The 16971-nt window shown below is 37.6% G+C and overlaps 1 protein-coding gene across 1 annotated transcript in view; it reads right to left on the reverse strand.

Moving 5' to 3' along the window:
• Positions 1 to 16971, reverse strand: part of LOC106072698 (polypeptide N-acetylgalactosaminyltransferase 13-like) — a 49293-nt gene that overhangs the window by 19683 nt on the left and 12639 nt on the right. The window contains exons 5-9 of the mRNA XM_056012347.1: positions 7073 to 7273; positions 5188 to 5305; positions 4241 to 4426; positions 1036 to 1170; positions 708 to 812 (exon numbers count right to left, since the gene is read on the reverse strand). Of these exons, the coding sequence (XP_055868322.1) occupies positions 708 to 812; positions 1036 to 1170; positions 4241 to 4426; positions 5188 to 5305; positions 7073 to 7273 (745 nt within the window). The remainder of the gene's footprint in view (positions 1 to 707; positions 813 to 1035; positions 1171 to 4240; positions 4427 to 5187; positions 5306 to 7072; positions 7274 to 16971) is intronic.

Raw genomic sequence — 16971 nt, forward strand, 5'->3', positions numbered from 1 at the left:
CAATAAACATTTTCCGAAAGAATGAAGGGTTAGTAATAATAGAATGTAATAAAGATTAATTATGTACACACACACACACACACACACACATATATATATATATATATATATATAATGTTATGACTTTGCCATGCGCACCGTCATCCAAGATAGTGCAGAAAGAAGGTGCGCACTATCAGTGACCAGACAAGTCGGATGTTGACATAAGAGACTAACGATTTCCGCCCAAGTAGAGAGCCAATATGGAGATGATGTACTCAAGGCAGATGCCATTTGTGTTTGTCATGTCTCTATGTAAATAAACGTCTTTGTCCTCGTTGAGTTGCCTCACTTAAGTTATTACAAAATTATATATATATATATATATATATATATATATTGGCGGGGTTGGGGAGAAAAATCCCCCCACCCCCCGAAAAAAATTATGGCTACGCCCATGGGCTAATCACTTCCGCTAGTGATCTTTTCCACCCATGTGCCACATACAGGCAGAATAGCTTACCCGGGTGAGCTGAACCTACATATTTTATGATACAAGACAGCTTTTATTTACAAGCTCTCTTCAAAATGATATTTATAGATAGCTGTTAATTAAAAATACATTTTAAAAATAATGTTAAAAATGACCATAATAAAGTAAAATAACAAAAATGTATCCGATTAACAAAATATACAGGTATCGTAAAATACCTGTCCTTCTGACTAACCTGATAGTCCAAGGTACCATTACAGGTGTTTAAGTATAGTGGAACCTGGTCTTGGTACAGATCATTGTTATTGTCCATACATAGACCAGTGCCTTTATTTTTTACCTAAGTGATAGAAATAATAATAATACTCATATACTAGTTTACGAAGAAAACATTAATATGTTGTATTTAGTTAATTTTTTAACGAGTTGGTAATTTGTTAGTATCAAGTTATCAACTCTTAGCCAATGCTAAACAGTACATCCGCTGTTGTGTTTTTTTCTAAACATTATCACATATATATATAATCTTTTAAAACAATATATACACACTCAAGATGTCCTACCTGGCCCCATGTTGTCACCTTCTCGTCATATTTTGCCAATTCTGGCCAGATATTTTCTAAATACCAGCCAAATTCTTTACACTTGAGCCTTGATTTGAGTTCCAGTCTATCAGCTATATCTCCAATGTCTAGAGTCTTAGGAAGTCAAGACAATAACAAAAGATATGCATTCAAGAATCTCAATACGGCCATGGTCAAAATTAAATTGTTTTATAGACTACATTTAATGATTCCTTTGTTTAGTGATATGCACTTATACTTTCTCTTTTCACTTGACATCATGGTCTTTACTTAGGGTCCAACATTGCTATTTCCATTGCCACTGAACCGATCAAGTATAGATTGTGTATCTATGTGTATTGACAGTTAATGTAGCATTGTCATGAATAAAAATTTACCTTTATTTCTGCTTTCTTTTAAACTTTAAATCTGAGTTCAGGTTAGGGCCCATTATTCCACGGGTTTGCTAATAAGCAGTTGCAGGAAGTTAGAGGTGAAGTGTGTTGGAAGTAAATTCTCTAATTCACTTCCTGTATCTAATCCTCTTCACAATTCAACTCTTTACATTACATCACTTCACAATTCAACTCTTTACATTACACCACTTCACAATTCAACTCTTCACATTACACCACTTCACAATTCAACTCTTTACACTACACCACTTCACAATTCAACTCTTTACATTACACCACTTAACAATTCAACTCTTCACATTACACCACTTCACAATTCAACTCTTTACATTACACCACTTAACAATTCAACTCTTCACATTACACCACTTCACAATTCAACTCTTTACATTACACCATTTCACAATTCAACTCTTTACACTACACCACTTCACAATTCAACTCGTCACATTACACCACTTCACAATTCAACTCTTTACATTACACCACTTCACAATTCAACTCTTTACATTACACCACTTCACAATTCAACTCTTTACATTACACCACTTCACAATTCAACTCTTTACATTACACCACTTAGCAATTCAACTCTTTACATTACACCACTTCACAATTCAACTCTTTACATTACACCACTTCACAATTCAACTCTTTACATTACACCACTTCACAATTCAACTCTTTACACTACACCACTTCACATTTCAACTCATTACATTACACCACTTCACAATTCAACTCTTTACATTACACCACTTCACAATTCAACTCGTCACATTACACCACTTCACAATTCAACTCTTTACATTACACCACTTCACAATTCAACTCTTTACACTACACCACTTCACAATTTAACTCTTTACATTACACCACTTCACAATTCAACTCTTTACATTACACCACTTCACAATTCAACTCTTTACATTACACCACTTCACAATTCAACTCTTTACATTACACCACTTAGCAATTCAACTCTTTACACTACACCACTTCACAATTCAACTGTTTACATTACACCACTTCACAATTCAACTCTTTACATTACACCACTTCACAATTCAACTCTTTACATTACACCACTTCACAATTCAACTCGTCACATTACACCACTTACTTTTAACAAGCAAAATGTAAAAAAATACTTAGAAAAAATAATTAAAAATCTTATAAGTGTGGTTGTATTAATTAGTATGGATCGGTCATGTCATTTAATTTGTAATACATCTAGACTAACATTAATAAATCTGTGCGATTAGAAATATTTTTACCAAATGTTTTTTTAGCGTAATGTCATGCTTTTATCTTTCTCAATGCACTATGCTCCTATCACTTGTCTGGACCAGTTGGAAAGGGATAGGGGGAGAAAGAACCTGTACAATGTTTTACCAGACAGACAGACAGAGTGAGTTGATTTAAGCTTGGTAAAAACATCCTTAAACAAAGTGTGTCAAAGATCGTTTTTCATACAGTACATGCAAAACTGCATTTAAAAAATAACAACGTAAAAACAGCTGGCCTCCTCAAAAGTCATCTTTGAAGATTTACACATTTAAGAAAGTAGGGCCGTTATTAGGTCATTGGTCAGTTACAAGAACTGAGACTTTCTTGACGGTTTGTTATCTTTTGTAATTATTGACTGATATGCACGAAGTCATTCAATCTTTCATGACATTGTACATAACTAACAAAAACCCGACTCTGTGAAGACGACGTTTTGGTGTGAGCTGTTTTGACGAAGCTGTTTATGCGTTAGAGATTCGGGTGATGATTTATAAAACACAACATTTTTTTATTATAACACCAACACCAAACCGAAAAAAAAGGGTTTAATAATTTTGACTATTTCATGAACGCATATTGCAAACCATGCCCGGTAGTGTGGTATGTGCTCTGAACAAGTCACCTCGATGGTCCCGGGTTCAAACCGAAGCCGCAATCCCCCGCCATCTTGCGAGGAGGTTTCAGCTAGGAAGTAATAATCGTCAATTGTGAAGGAACATCCGAAATAAGTACAACATAACAAAGTATGAAATAAGTACAACATGACAAAGTATGAAATAAGTACAACATGACAAAGTATGAAATAAGTACAACATGACAAAGTATGAAATAAGTACAACATAACAAAGTATGAAATAAGTACAACATAACAAAGTATGAAATAAGTACAACATAACAAAGTATGAAATAAGTACAACATGACAAAGTATGAAATAAGTACAACATAACAAAGTATGAAATAAGTACAACATAACAAAGTATGAAATAAGTACAACATAACAAAGTATGAAATAAGTACAACATAACAAAGTATGAAATAAGTACAACATAACAAAGTATGAAATAAGTACAACATAACAAAGTATGAAATAAGTACAACATAACAAAGTATGAAATAAGTACAACATAACAAAGTATGAAATAAGTACAACATAACAAAGTATGAAATAAGTACAACATAACAAAGTATGAAATAAGTACAACATAACAAAGTATGAAATAAGTACAACATAACAAAGTATGAAATAAGTACAACATAACAAAGTATGAAAGGTCAGATTCTTACCTGACACCACGCTATGGACATGTGTCCCCCAGACATTTAGAGGCCAGGTGTGCGGGATGATATTTTATACGTTTTTTTTTTTTTAGTTGGAGACCCTAAAAAGCTGCCGCCAAAACGTCTTGCTTCGCTCCCTTATATATTGACTTAAGTGTTGATGTCAGACACGAGCCATGGCGTTCCATATATCTATAAAGCTAAACGTTTATAGGCTAACCTTCATATCAGGGAAGATGCTATACACATATCTGGAGTAGTTCCCCATCCAAACACTGATGGCTCTCTTGTAATTAAAATGTTCCACTTGTTCACGCCCACCAGGAAAGCTGTACGGTTGACTCCTGGGCACGTGACCTATTCTGGAACAAGGTACATGCATAAGGCGACCTCCGCACTGCCAAACCTGGGAAACATTTTGAACATTTCGTTAAGTTCATTGGCAATAGATTAAGTTCATTATTTGTCCAAAATATGTTCAAAACGAATCAAATTGATTGTTCTAAGAATCTGTCACGCCTTATACTTTTTAGTGTGGGGTTCAGATTTCGAGATAAACTTTCCGACAAATGCTTAATACAGAGCTAATGCATTTTTTTAACGCAACACCTGTTACCTAGTATAGTCAATGTAAAATAAATATAACCAAGTTACAAATATTATTAAAAAAGTGACATGCATTTTATTTACAATGTATTCTCGACCACCGCCGACCGCCGTGCTGTCTGAAGTGAATGTGTCATAGTAGGAAGTGAATCAGATTGTCGGTGAGCTAATTATATGTTTGAAATCACGTAGTGTTAATGTGTCAAAAATTGTCATCGAATGTGTTCATGTGAAAAGTTTACACATAGCAAGTTTACAATCAAGATACCTACTCTCCAGCCCAAGATACATACTCTTCAACCCAAATACCTACTCTCCAACACAATATACATACTCTCCAGCCCAAGATAATACTCTCCAACACAAGATACATTCTCTCCAGCCCAAGATACATACTTTTCAACCCAAATACCTACTCTCCAACACAAGATACATACTCTCCAGCCCAAGATACATACTCTCCAACACAAGATACATACTCTCCAGCCCAAGATACGTACTCTTCAACCAAATACCTACTCTCCAACACAAGAAACATACTCTCCAGCCCAAGATACCTACTCTCCAGCCCATCTCCAGGTTCTCTCCGCCCCACACAGACATGGATTCGTCATAACCTCCAAGGTGGAAAAAGTAGTTCTTGTCAATGGCGAAGGCGGCTCCGACCATTGTGGGCCCCCTGCAAATAATTCATGATTATTATTTTACAACAATTTTTTTTAAAAGATAACGATTTATTAATATCGTCTGGGATGAAGTAAATGTATAACTCTGACATGTTCTTGGACAAACACTTTCTTCTCTCGACTTGAAATGTTATTGTTTTATTGATAACGTTATTTTGTTAACCAACTTGTTCTCAAACACCAAATATGTGCACACTGATTGTCGAGGGGATTTTCTTATTTCCGATGTCTGCCCTAAGATCTTTTGACAAAAAAAACAACAACTTATATGAAAAGAAAGAAGAAAAAGCATACACACCAAACAACAAAATTGAAGGTTCAATTACTTGGACTCAACGAGATTGTTAAAAAAGCAACAAATACTCCTCCAAATCGGTTTTTGTTTATTATTGTGCATTGTATGTTTCAGTAGCGGACAGAGCAGACTTGAACTGGGTACACTAGTTTTAATTCGAAACTTGGACATTGTTATGGACTATGTGTGAGACAAATTTATGGTGCCATGCATGAGGAATCGGATGAAGGATTCGCACCAACCAAAACTATACCAACTTTATGAAGACGGTTATCAAAAGAAACAGATTGCGTTGGGCAGGTCACCTGGAAAAAATGTCAGAGAACAGAGGAGCACAGATTGTTCACCGGCAAAACCTAAAAGGCAAGCGTCACAAAGGCAAGCGTCACAAAGGCAAGCGTCACAAAGGCAAGCGTCACAAAGGCAAGCGTCACAAAGGCAAGCGTCACAAAGGCAAGCGCCCCTAAGGCAGACCACGAGTACGGTGGCTTGTTGACGTAGAGACTCAAAGGCCGGCATGGAGACATAAAGCCCAGGATAGATCCGATTGTAGAGATGTGCTATAGCAGGCCAGGGACCTCCATGAGCTGTAGCGCCACTGGGATAGATGGATATGTAAAGAAGTGACCATAAGTATAGATGGGCGGATGGTTTGGTTGTGTAGGATGACTAGATTATGATGAAACCTCCAAGTGGTCTCTCGTAGTTCAAGTTCATAAAGACGGCTGTGAAAGTTAAAGAAACCTGTTTCAGATAGACATGTCGTTTTAGTGAGTTACTTCTTGTGGAACTCATTTCGCTTTAGTTTCTACATGCATAATTAATTTATTTATATGGTTTAATTTTTTATTCATCCAATTTTTTAGGTGCAATAAGTCATTTTGGAAAGTATTAACTTGATCCGAGAATGGGTATGGGAGAAAGACGTGGTCAAAATTTTTACCAGACAGACAGACTGACTTGACATAAGCTTTGTAAAACAAAACATTATATCCAAGCTTGTTAAAAAGAAGTCTTGTAAAGGGTATTGTAAGCTCTACATTAAGACTCTGATACACCGATTTAGATGTATTAACTGTTTGGAGCTACAAACCAACTACCGAGTATCAAGAAAACCTACTGCCAGAGAATGGAAACCAAAGGCACATTCCGCAGACTGGACAAAGTGAGCAAACCTCTGGGTGCAGTGGACATACTGGAAACAACATAATATGTGGACATTGGACAGACTGGGGCACACTTGTGCGCTAGACTCACTGACTCCCACTAAACACACTTACCTGTTATATACTGTTACCTGTTATATAATGTTACCTGTTATATACTGTTACCTGTTATATACTGTTACCTGTTATATACTGTTACCTGTTATATACTGTTACCTGTTATATACTGTTATCTGTTATATACTGGGCAAACTGGGAGCCAATAAATCTTTTCTGGGGAGACTTATTATCTTACTTACGGTCTTGGTTTCCTAGGGTCAGGTCCGATCTGGTCCTCTCTGAAATAGAGCTCGTAAAAACCCAGTCTCCAGTTCCAGCCGTAGCGTATCAAATAGTTCTTGTAAAACTTGTACGAGAGGTCGTCCGCTTGGATGTAGTCCAGTGTTGCCATAGCAACCACTGTGTTATCTCTGGCGATCTCCGACAGCAATGGCGGCAGCCTGCAGGAGCGACATCATAGTATTTAAAGTAAATGAAGAACATTTGAGTAGATTCCAAAAAATATCAGATGCTAAGGGCTACAAGCTACCAAATAACCACAAAGAATATCAGATGCTAAGGGCTACAAGCTACCAAATAACCACAAAAAATATCAGATGCTAAGGGCTGCAAGCTACCAAATAACCACAAAGAATATCAGATGCTAAGGGCTGCAAGCTACCAAATAACCACAAAGAATATCAGATGCTAAGGGCTACAAGCTACCAAATAACCACAAAAAATATCAGATGCTAAGGGCTGCAAGCTACCAAATAACCACAAAGAATATCAGATGCTAAGGGCTGCAAGCTACCAATTAACCACAAAGAATATCAGATGCTAAGGGCTGCAAGCTACCAAATAACCACAAAGAATATCAGATGCTAAGGGCTGCACGCTACCAAATAACCACAAAGAATATCAGATGCTAAGGGCTGCAAGCTACACCACAAAGAATATCAGATGCTAAGGGCTGCAAGCTACCAAATAACCACAAAGAATATCAGATGCTAAGGGCTGCAAGCTACACCACAAAGAATATCAGATGCTAAGGGCTGCAAGCTACCAAATAACCACAAAGAATATCAGATGCTAAGGGCTGCAAGCTACCAAATAACCACAAAGAATATCAGATGCTAAGGGCTGCAAGCTACCAATAACCACAAAGAATATCAGATGCTAAGGGCTGCAAGCTACACCACAAAGAATATCAGATGCTAAGGGCTGCAAGCTACCAAATAACCACAAAGAATATCAGATGCTAAGGGCTGCAAGCTACCAAATAACCACAAAGAATATCAGATGCTAAGGGCTGCAAGCTACCAATAACCACAAAGAATATCAGATGCTAAGGGCTGCAAGCTACCAAATAACCACAAAGAATATCAGATGCTAAGGGCTGCAAGCTACCAATAACCACAAAGAATATCAGATGCTAAGGGCTGCAAGCTACCAAATAACCACAAAGAATATCAGATGCTAAGGGCTGCAAGCTACCAAATAACCACAAAGAATATCAGATGCTAAGGGCTACAAGCTACCAATAACCACAAAGAATATCAGATGCTAAGGGCTGCAAGCTACTAAATAACCACAAAGAATATCAGATGCTAAGGGCTACAAGCTACCAAATAACCACAAAGAATATCAGATGCTAAGGGCTGCAAGCTACCAAATAACCACAAAGAATATCAGATGCTAAGGGCTACAAGCTACCAAATAACCACAAAGAATATCAGATGCTAAGGGCTGCAAGCTACCAAATAACCACAAAGAATATCAGATGCTAAGGGCTGCAAGCTACCAATAACCACAAAGAATATCAGATGCTAAGGGCTGCAAGCTACCAAATAACCACAAAGAATATCAGATGCTAAGGGCTACAAGCTACCAAATAACCACAAAAATACAGACGTTACTTCCGAAAAGGAGATGATTACGTTGTACGCTTGTCTCTAGCCAAATTTAGTCATGCGTGTTAATCAATGACAAACTCTGCCAAGTCACTAGTTTTCCTGTGGCTGGCTCAGGCAACTCATTCCATGCTCTAATAGCTCTAGGGAAGAAGGAGCATTTGAGCCTTTATCTTTGTGTCTTTCTGAGTATTTCATTAAGTTTTGTTTTTCTATTTGGAGAATATGGTTTTCGTTTTGCAACTTCATGTCCATGTTGGAGAGTTCAGATAAAACCAGACCTAGATTCGCCCAATGCTTTCCAGACCTAGATTCGCCCAATGTTTTCCAGATCAGGCACCTCTTCTTACATTGTGCCTCCCAAAAGACTTTTTGGTTCAGTATCTTGTTTGGATCTCTTGATTAAATATTTAGCATTGAAGGATGTGTACGAAATTCTCTGGAGATACTCCATAATGACATGAGCGCTCGCAGGATTTTCTGCTGTGGGGTGCTAGTTGTCACCTATGGCTCAAAGTCGAGGCTTCAATTTTCTTATTACGGAGAATGAACTGGTCCCCCTTGCCCCCCCCCCATATCAATACAATATTAAGTGCACTATAAATACTTGATTCATGAAATAAACCAAATTAAACATATAAACAAACTATTGACTGTACACGTTGTTAAATTTATCCGTGTGATCTGTGCCTCCTTACCGTCACCAAACAAAAACTGCAAACTTTGAATTGGGCTGCCGAAACTGTCAATAACTTTACTAATGAATTGCTTCTCGTCGCGATGGACAAGCTGGCGATGAATGCTTATTGTTAATGAAGAAACTAACGAATTAAGATACGGAAAGTCAAGCCGTGTTCTGTACTACCGCCCAAAATGAGTTCCTCAGCATGGTCAAGTTGGTTTTTGATTAGGTCTTTAATAAAAAAAAATGTGACCATTAATGTGTTGTGAGTGGCCACACTGTTAGGTTGGACAGATTGCAACATCAGCAAAACTGGTTCAAGATTAGATGAATAATTGATGACAATTAAAACAACAAATTAGAAACACATGAGATGCAGGCATTGGTTACACATGTGCAGCTTGTCTGATGACAAGATGTAGTTTAATTTGTCACAAACACCTAATTACTTATTATGGTTCTAGATCTGTCTTCGAAATGACCTTATGCCAGCGGTTCGCAACCTTAATGCTCGGCGACCCCATTTTACAATTCTCCACGATGTGGCGACCCCCAACAGTAAAATTATTTTCGTTCATAAGCATAAATAACTGTACTTTTGCAAATGTTATATAGTTCTAGTTTTAATGTAAGTACTTGTTATTTATTGCAAAAGTTTTAAGTTTAATGTAAATGTAATAATATTTTGTCTTATATATTTCGTCAATGCGTCAAAACTTCTACACAAGATTAGAAATTCTCAGGACTGTCTTTGCAAGAGTAATACTTTGAAGTAATTACTTCTGTATTTAGAATTGATATTTAACAGTTGGGAAACGATGTTTCACAAAAATATATTATTGGAAATGGAAGAAGAAGGCAAAGCACAGACCAATGGGTATAACACTTCAAACACTTTATTCGGATGTGTCTGTCCTTGAAAACAATCTTTTATCAATGCATCGCTAGGAATGGGTTCAATTAACATTTTCTGTCATGTCTCCGGAACATCTTCAACTTTGATTGTGGAGTTCTGGCAATGTAGAAAGTAAGATGAAATTGTTTCTGCACGCATGCGTACATGTGTTTTTTTTCACAGAAATTATAATCGTATTTGTTTTGTCATGTTCAATGTCATTTTGCTCATATAAATTGATAAGGTTGGCAAGATGTCAATATTTATTTCGTCCAATTAGTCCCCAATCTAAAGTTTCAGTGATGAGGGTCGGATCTTTTCAGACAAATTCCAATAACTTTTGGCGACTTATTCCGTACCAAACTTCAATCTAATAGCAAACTTGGAGCACCACCTGTGCAGACACAAGTAATTTTTTTTTTTTAAATCTTATATTTTTCAAAAATTGAACCAACATTCTCTTTAAACACCTCGTTGTAGTCTTCTCATGAGGTTTACGAAAGAGAAAACTTACCCTAAAATACTTTGCATGCTTGTCAGCAAACATCGGATGTTTGTTATCAAAATGACGTTCCATTTATTCGGCTTCGTAGATTCGATACAAATGACGCGCTAGGGTTTTGCAATTGCTACTTTAAGTAAAATGATACCGTAAAAATCGACATTATATTCTAGTTTCTAAACATTTTTTTTGTGCAGATACATTTTCATGGATTGTGTAATAATGGAAATATTACTTCCAATAACAGGGACTATAAAAAGATGGCGTATTATTAATTTTTAACCAAGTAGTTTTTCAATAGCATTACGAAGAAAACAATATATATGTTTCCACATGACATAGTGTTATTCATTAACTTACAAACTTTCAAAAATAATTATAATGCAATAACATTAGAAGGAAATCATTCTGTTGTCTCTCAATAACTAAACAGAAAAATAATATCCTATGGAATAGACAAAAGTCCATATTTTTATGGTCTTAGTCGACCCCCAGCAAATCGTTATTCAACCCCCCAGGGGTCGCGAAACACAGGTTGAGAACCTCTGCATTATGCTAATTTTAATTCTACAAGAGACTTCCCCTAGTATTTTAACCGATGAAGGCCTAATCACAGTGCTGGTTAAATTTTTTTTCACGGACAAAAAAAAAACAGTTATATTTGCATTGTCGTTATATTGTCTATAATGAAGTAAAATCAATAGAATTACCAATATTTAAAAAAATAGAATGATATGTTCATTTAAATCCTTACATCTCCTAAGTGGAGTATTTCATGCTACTGTAGACGAAGATTTTGTATAATTACATACTTTATGCAGGTCAATATTCGTTGCAACAGATTCCGCCTTTTTTAAAAATTTGTTAGCTACATTGAGCTGTGAAACTTCGATTCTAACACAGCATACAATGTAAATCTACAACATAACAGAGTCTCAGTGTTTTTTTTTTAGCACTATAACAAATATAGTATTTGTAGAAGTGTTATGCGTAATGTATGTATAGATGTGTAGATATTTGAGTGGGCTATTAGGTCAAACCGGCACATGCCCGGTGGGCCGGCACATGCCCGGTGGGCCAGCACCAAATGGGTCGGTCTGGTCGTGACCAAATAATTTTTTTTTCCATGCAGATTTTAAAAAATGTGACAGCAGCGAGACACAGATGCCCGAACACGTTTTAATTTATTTTATTTATGTATATTTTTATTTTACAATTAATTGACGTGTTGTTGAGTGGCCACGCTGTTAGGTTGGACAGACTGCAACAGCAGGAAAACTGGTTCAAGAACAGATGAATAATTGATGACAATGAAAAAAACAAATCAGTAACACATGAGATGCAGGCATTGATTACACATGTGCAGCTTGTCTGGTTTCACTTGTAGCCGTTATTTTAAGATCCACCATACAGTCCAAGATCTTCTCCAAGTTGTGACTGAAACCGGATGTGTATTTCTCAGTTCATTGTGTCTCGTTGGGCTGTAGGCATAACGAAGCGATCTTTTCTAGAATCTCCAGACGCCGTAGACAACCGTCTGGCTAAGATCAAAAGTTGTTTTGGTCGCCTCCAAATGAACGTTTGGCGTAATTCCCAGAGATTATAACGACACTTATGTAAGTATGTAGCTTGAATGTTCTATAGGAGGCATCTAAGGCTCCTCCCACGCCATTAAAGGTACCCTCGCCCTCATAATGGACATATGCCTTCAGCGCTACATTACAAATAACCATGTTTCTACCAGCGGCTGGTATAGGAGGTAGAAGCACTACTTACTACTCTTCAGCTGTGCTGGGCTGGACACATATCGCGTATGAGGAATGGCCACAAGCAGAGGGGATCTTTTTTTGGGCGAGTCTACACAAAGAAGTCTTGACAGAGGTGCTCCAGGAAGCGCTATGCATATCAGCTCAGATACCCTTTTGCTCTCACTAACACGGAGGAAAGTATTTGGACTTCTAAAGAAACACCTGAAGAGCTCTTACTAAGGTCATGTGATACCAAAAGAAAGTTGTTGCCCAAGACAGGTGCAGAAGACCATACTAAAACTTAAATAGACCCCAGGAAAAGAACGGCGTTGGCTGCATCAGATGAGGGTATGAATGCATGCCTCAGCTGGGGGGTTTGCGTGGTCACTGCACTTATCCTCTATCTTCCGATCAAAGACAATCGCTTTTAATGACCATAAAAGCAATTTTAAAATCTTTTTTTCCCTTATTTATAACAATAAATGCATTCGATGAAAGATTTGAGATGTTAAAACATAGCCTAAGGACACTTTTGAAATTGTATACAAACTATGCAGCGTTCAAAATATGAGCAACGAAGATTTGCAGAAACTTGTTCGAATTGTACAGAGTTTGCTTGTCCCACTGAAAGGCCATCCAATGAATGAACGAATAGAGACTTTATTAAGACTTAAGAGCATTACACATTTATTTGAAACATGAACTGAGCCCCATTGAAGTACTGGAATATATTTGTACAAATAATTTATTCTCCGCTTTGTCAAATTTAGTAATTGTACTGCGAATTTTTCTAACTACACCAGTGTTAATAACTAGCAGCGAACAATCATATTCAAAATTAAACTGTTCAAGGTGTTAAACTGTTAGAAGTGTTTAAAGCTCTCTGTTTTACTTAGAATTGTTCTTTTTTTGTTTGTTATTGTTGTTGATTTTTTGTTAGAGCTTATGTTGAGAATGAGATTTTTTTAAAAAGACATTTATACTGTGAAAACTTATAATTAGACTAATTAAATCATTAGCGTTAAGTGTTCAACTGTTTACACACTGCATCTATATTCAAAATAAGAGACTCCGAAATATACATTGATGGTTCTATTTACAGAAAGAAAGGTAAAGGGTGTCATTTTTTTTGTTTTCGCACGCAGGCGGCCAAAACACACGCGGCGGCTCTGTTCCCGCTACCGGAGGGCCCAAATTATTATGTGTCAACTTTTTTGTTAGACCAGAGAAAACTGAGCTTTAACAGACATGCCTATTGACTAAAAGTTCCCAACGTTTTGCTTAAGTCTTCGATTTGTGACGAATCCTGGCTATTCTTTATTCACATGTTTCTTACAATGGACGTGTTTTGTACCGCCTTGAGCTGTTTTAAAATTTGACATACAGGAACGACCTCAATAGAGGGGACAAAAAAAAAAGACCTCAAAATTTGCTAAGCAGTTCAAATGTCTGATACTTGAAGCGCGTTTATGTAGGCCATTATTTGGCGTAAAAAAATACAAAAACAATGGCCAGTAAATCATAACAATGTGTCCAAAATCAAAACAATGCAGCTAGTACAACATAAGCAGGTAGCTAGTGAAAGATAACAATGAAAGATAACAATGTGTGCCATGGGTGTAGCCAAGGGGAGGGTGTTGGGGGTTCAACCCACCCTTCTCCCGAAATGAAATTCGGTGGGTGGGATTTTATGACTGATTTTTGCATTGATTTTGTTTTTTTTTTAGGTGAGATTTTAATGTTAAACCATCATTTGTCTCAGCGCAGCCTAAGGTGTTTTGAGTATAAAATCCTCCTCCAGGGGGTTATGAGGTTAAAACCCCCTCTTCTATAAAACAAAAATACAAATGACAGTCACAAAATTCCATGAGTGTAGCCAATTGGGATTTTGAATTTAAAACCCCCTCCGAACCTTCTCTTCAATATAAGACTAAAGCATACAACAGTCACCAGATACTATGAGCGTAACCAAAAGAGGTTTTGTTTTTAAAAAAAACTCCAGAAGGCTCTAAGTTACCCCCCCCCCCCCGAGGGTTTTAAGCTTAAAACCCCCTTCAGCGGGGTTTGAAGCTAAAAACCACCTCTTCAATATAAAATTAAAGCAAACTACACACACAAAATTCTATGAGCGTAGCCAAGAATTTAACTCCTCTCCCGAGGGCTTTAAACTCTCCTCCAGATAGTTTTGAGTTTACCCCCCCCCCCCACAGATAGCTTTAAGGTTAAAAAACCCTCTTCAATATTATTCTTAAGCAAATTACAGTCATCAAATTCTATGAGCATAGCTAAGGGGGTTTTGAATTTAAAGAAAACAAAAATCTCCAGAGAATTTTTAGTTTAAAACCCCACAACAGATGGTTTTGACGATAAAACTAATTTTTTTGATATAAAATCTAAAGTAAACTACATTCACCAAATTCCATGAACGTAGCTAAGATGGGTTACAAATTTGTACCAGACCAATCGCTGGGCTCCAATAATAAAGTGCAGTGAATAGTGGATTTGATTTTTGAACTAAAATTTTTTATTAAAAAAACAAAAATCTCCTGAGAATTTTTAGTTTTAAACCCCACAACAGATGGTTTTGACGATAAAATTTACCTTTTTGATATAAAATCTAAATTAAACTATAGTCACCAAATTCCATGAGCGAAGCCAAGATGGATTACAAATTTGTACCAGTCGCTGAGCTCCAATAATAAAGTGCAGTGAATAGTGGATTTGGTTTTTGAACTAAAATTTTTATTAGCAGGATAATGCACTGTAGATACCTCAGAATATGCATTTTTTTTTAATACCGGAAATGGCGCTCCCCCAGACCCCCTAGCTGGCAATGGGCGGGGGGTGTCTACACTCTTTCCACTAACTCCAGTCTATGATACAATAAACGTCTTCCGAAAGAATGAAGGGTCGGCATGAAATAAAGATTAATTACATACACACACACACACATAATATATATATATTGTAATAACTTGAGGCAAATCAACGAGAACATTGACGTTTATTTACACGGAGACATGACAAACACAAAGGGCATCTGCCTTGAGCACAGCATCTCCATATTGGCTCTCTACTTGGGCGGAAATCGTTAGTCCTAATGTCAACATCCGACTTGTTTGGTCACAGATAGTGCGCACCTTCTTTCTGCACTATCTTGGATGGCGGTGCCCATGGCAAAGTCATAACATTGCCCCCGTCTTAGCACTTTTCGTCCCGAAAAGAAACAGTGCAGCTGAGGTTTGACAGTTCAGGTGGAGGTCGATCAGTGGGAGCCAAAGGCGGCAGGGAGCGTGTTCCCCACGAAACCATCCGCATTGTTTTCCTCCAGTGCCGCTTTCTCTTTCTCCAGTTGACCAGGCTGTTGTTGCGACGATGACGTGGCCGTTTGACACACAAAGAGATAGGGTCGAGCACTGTTTTCTTCAGCACAGCCGTTGATCGGACACGCTGTCTCAGCAGATCTTCCCGACAGACGCCTCTCAAGGGAGCTGCAGGTTCACATGCAGCCACGTTGCAAACAAAGTCCAATTCACCGCAGTCATCCTCAGACAACAGTTTCACGTCCAGAATCCAGGTCTCTTCAGTTTCAAGTGGAAAATGTCTTCCTCTTGACGGCTCAGATTTAAAGTAGTCCGATTGACATTCGTCTATGCCAATGTCGATGATGATGGTAGAAGTACATATGCCCTGTTGGTGGTTTTCTTGGCATCTAAATTCTATGTGTGATGCGCCGCACGTTCAATTCATGGTAAACTTCTGGATGCAGTTGTCGAGCTTCGAATTTCCTTCGTAGGCACCGGAAGATAGGCAGAGGTCTTTAAGGTCCATAGCAACAGGCTTGAACGCAGACTCAGCGTTGTCTTGATCTGTCAAGGCTCATTGAGGTACTGGTAACAGGTACAACAGGAACAAACACTTCAGGCACATAACAGACTTCAGTTAAGGTACTGGTAACAGGTACAACAGGAACAAACGCTTCAGGCACGTAACAGTCTTCAGTTTCTTCATTTGTCTCTTTCCGTTCGACTCGGTACATCTCGTTGAGATTATCACAGCAATCGCCATCACGTTTCTCGTCTTGAAAGTCACAACCACAAGACTTGCCCACAACACAGACGGCGCTCAAATCCCCAGCGTCTCCGTCACCACTGTTTGTGCAACCACAGTCTTGACCACGCAACTTCTTAACCAACGAGTCTACAGGCAACTGCTCTTTTACCAACGAGTCAACTCCTTCTTTCAGCTGAGACACCATTTTATCTACCTTGTTCCCCATACTGTTCATTTGTTCACACATTGCATCAATACCTTCATTTATCTTGCCAATAAGCTCATAAATCTCCGGTTCAATTTCAAATAGGTAGGTCTCCGGATCTTCGTCTTCATCAATTAGGGCTTGCCGGAGACGAGCTGTAA

This window comes from Biomphalaria glabrata, chromosome 1, assembly GCF_947242115.1.
Source record: "Biomphalaria glabrata chromosome 1, xgBioGlab47.1, whole genome shotgun sequence".
In the NCBI taxonomy this organism is placed as follows: Eukaryota; Metazoa; Mollusca; class Gastropoda; family Planorbidae; genus Biomphalaria; species Biomphalaria glabrata.